Below are 1189 nucleotides of genomic sequence, written 5' to 3' on the forward strand. Positions count from 1 at the left end.
AGTTTCAAGAACACTTTTATTCTACAGAATTAATCACATTGAGCTTGAATTTGCATTGAATGGCAACACGTATGAAGAATCGAATGAATTTTGGGTATATACCGTTGGAAGCTACATTATGTGAGACAAACGACAGATATACTGTGCCATTCTTAGATTTTAGTTAATTAAGTCTTATCCAGATCACAGCTGCCTTACAATTTTGTTCCTTGCGAAAATCATATTCTAGCTATTGCTTTTGTCGCGGGCAATTTTCAGGATTTTGGGACACCAACTTGTACATGTCCAATTTTGCTCCACATACATGCAAGATGTTACGGTCAAACTACTTAGCCCGCCCAACCTAGGAGGAACTGTATCACCTCGTCCAAGTTAATTCTCTCCTTGGCGCTAATGCCATAGCAATACACAGCACGGCTTCGGATCTTGGCCAGATCCAACTCGTCAATCAGCTCGTCCATGGACAATTTTTGAGGAAGATCAAACTTGCTCCCGAGAACAAGAAGAGGAACACCTCTCAACGACTCCTTGCTCATAAGGCCATGGAGCTCGTATTTGGCTTGGGATATAAGTGGTATGTCACTCATGTCGACGATAAAAATGATGACGTCGACACCGTGACAGTACCGCTCTTGCAATCTTCGAGACTTTGGATGGCTACTGATATCTCGACATATGAGTGTGACATTGTCCCTATGCAACCGCTTGGTGCTATGCCTCATAGTTGGGGTTGAGCTGCATGATGTTAGTGTTGGTAAGTTGGATCCATGGCTAAGACGATTATGGTCTGAAATGATGTGCCACAGACTGCGTTGATGAATGACAGGATGCTTACTCAAAGGTAAATTCACCACCCTAATGCCGACCAAGTCTCAGTAAGGGACACTACTTTTACTAAATTTGGGAGACTCACCATCAGGACCTTCAACAGAGACGTTTTCCCAGCATTCTTCAAACCAGTCACAACAACTTCCATCTCCATGGTCCTATATCATTGAATCAATATTACACTTGCCTCTGAATAACGACTGAGAGACCCCGTGCCAAGCAGGGAGAGCACTTAGGCCGCCCGCAAGGTTGACTCCAAAAGCATAGCAAATACGGCTGAGCAACTTACCTCCGCCTCCGTGCCCACCAGCCATGCACAGTCTCAAGTATGCGAGGCATCAATGCGGATGTGACGGTGGTC

The 1189-nt window shown here is 44.8% G+C and overlaps 1 protein-coding gene across 1 annotated transcript; it reads right to left on the reverse strand.

Moving 5' to 3' along the window:
• Positions 1-329: 329 nt before the first annotated feature.
• VFPPC_10046 (ADP-ribosylation factor-like protein) lies at positions 330-982 on the reverse strand (the record flags this gene model as incomplete). The annotated part of the gene is made up of 3 exons (XM_018288486.1): positions 330-735; positions 836-855; positions 914-982. 3 exons carry the CDS (start codon positions 980-982, stop codon positions 330-332), a joined length of 495 nt encoding a protein of 164 aa, XP_018137915.1.
• Between the last annotated feature and the right edge of the window lie 207 nt (positions 983-1189).

This window comes from Pochonia chlamydosporia, chromosome 4 (genome assembly GCF_001653235.2).
Source record: "Pochonia chlamydosporia 170 chromosome 4, whole genome shotgun sequence".
In the NCBI taxonomy this organism is placed as follows: Eukaryota; Fungi; Ascomycota; class Sordariomycetes; order Hypocreales; family Clavicipitaceae; genus Pochonia; species Pochonia chlamydosporia.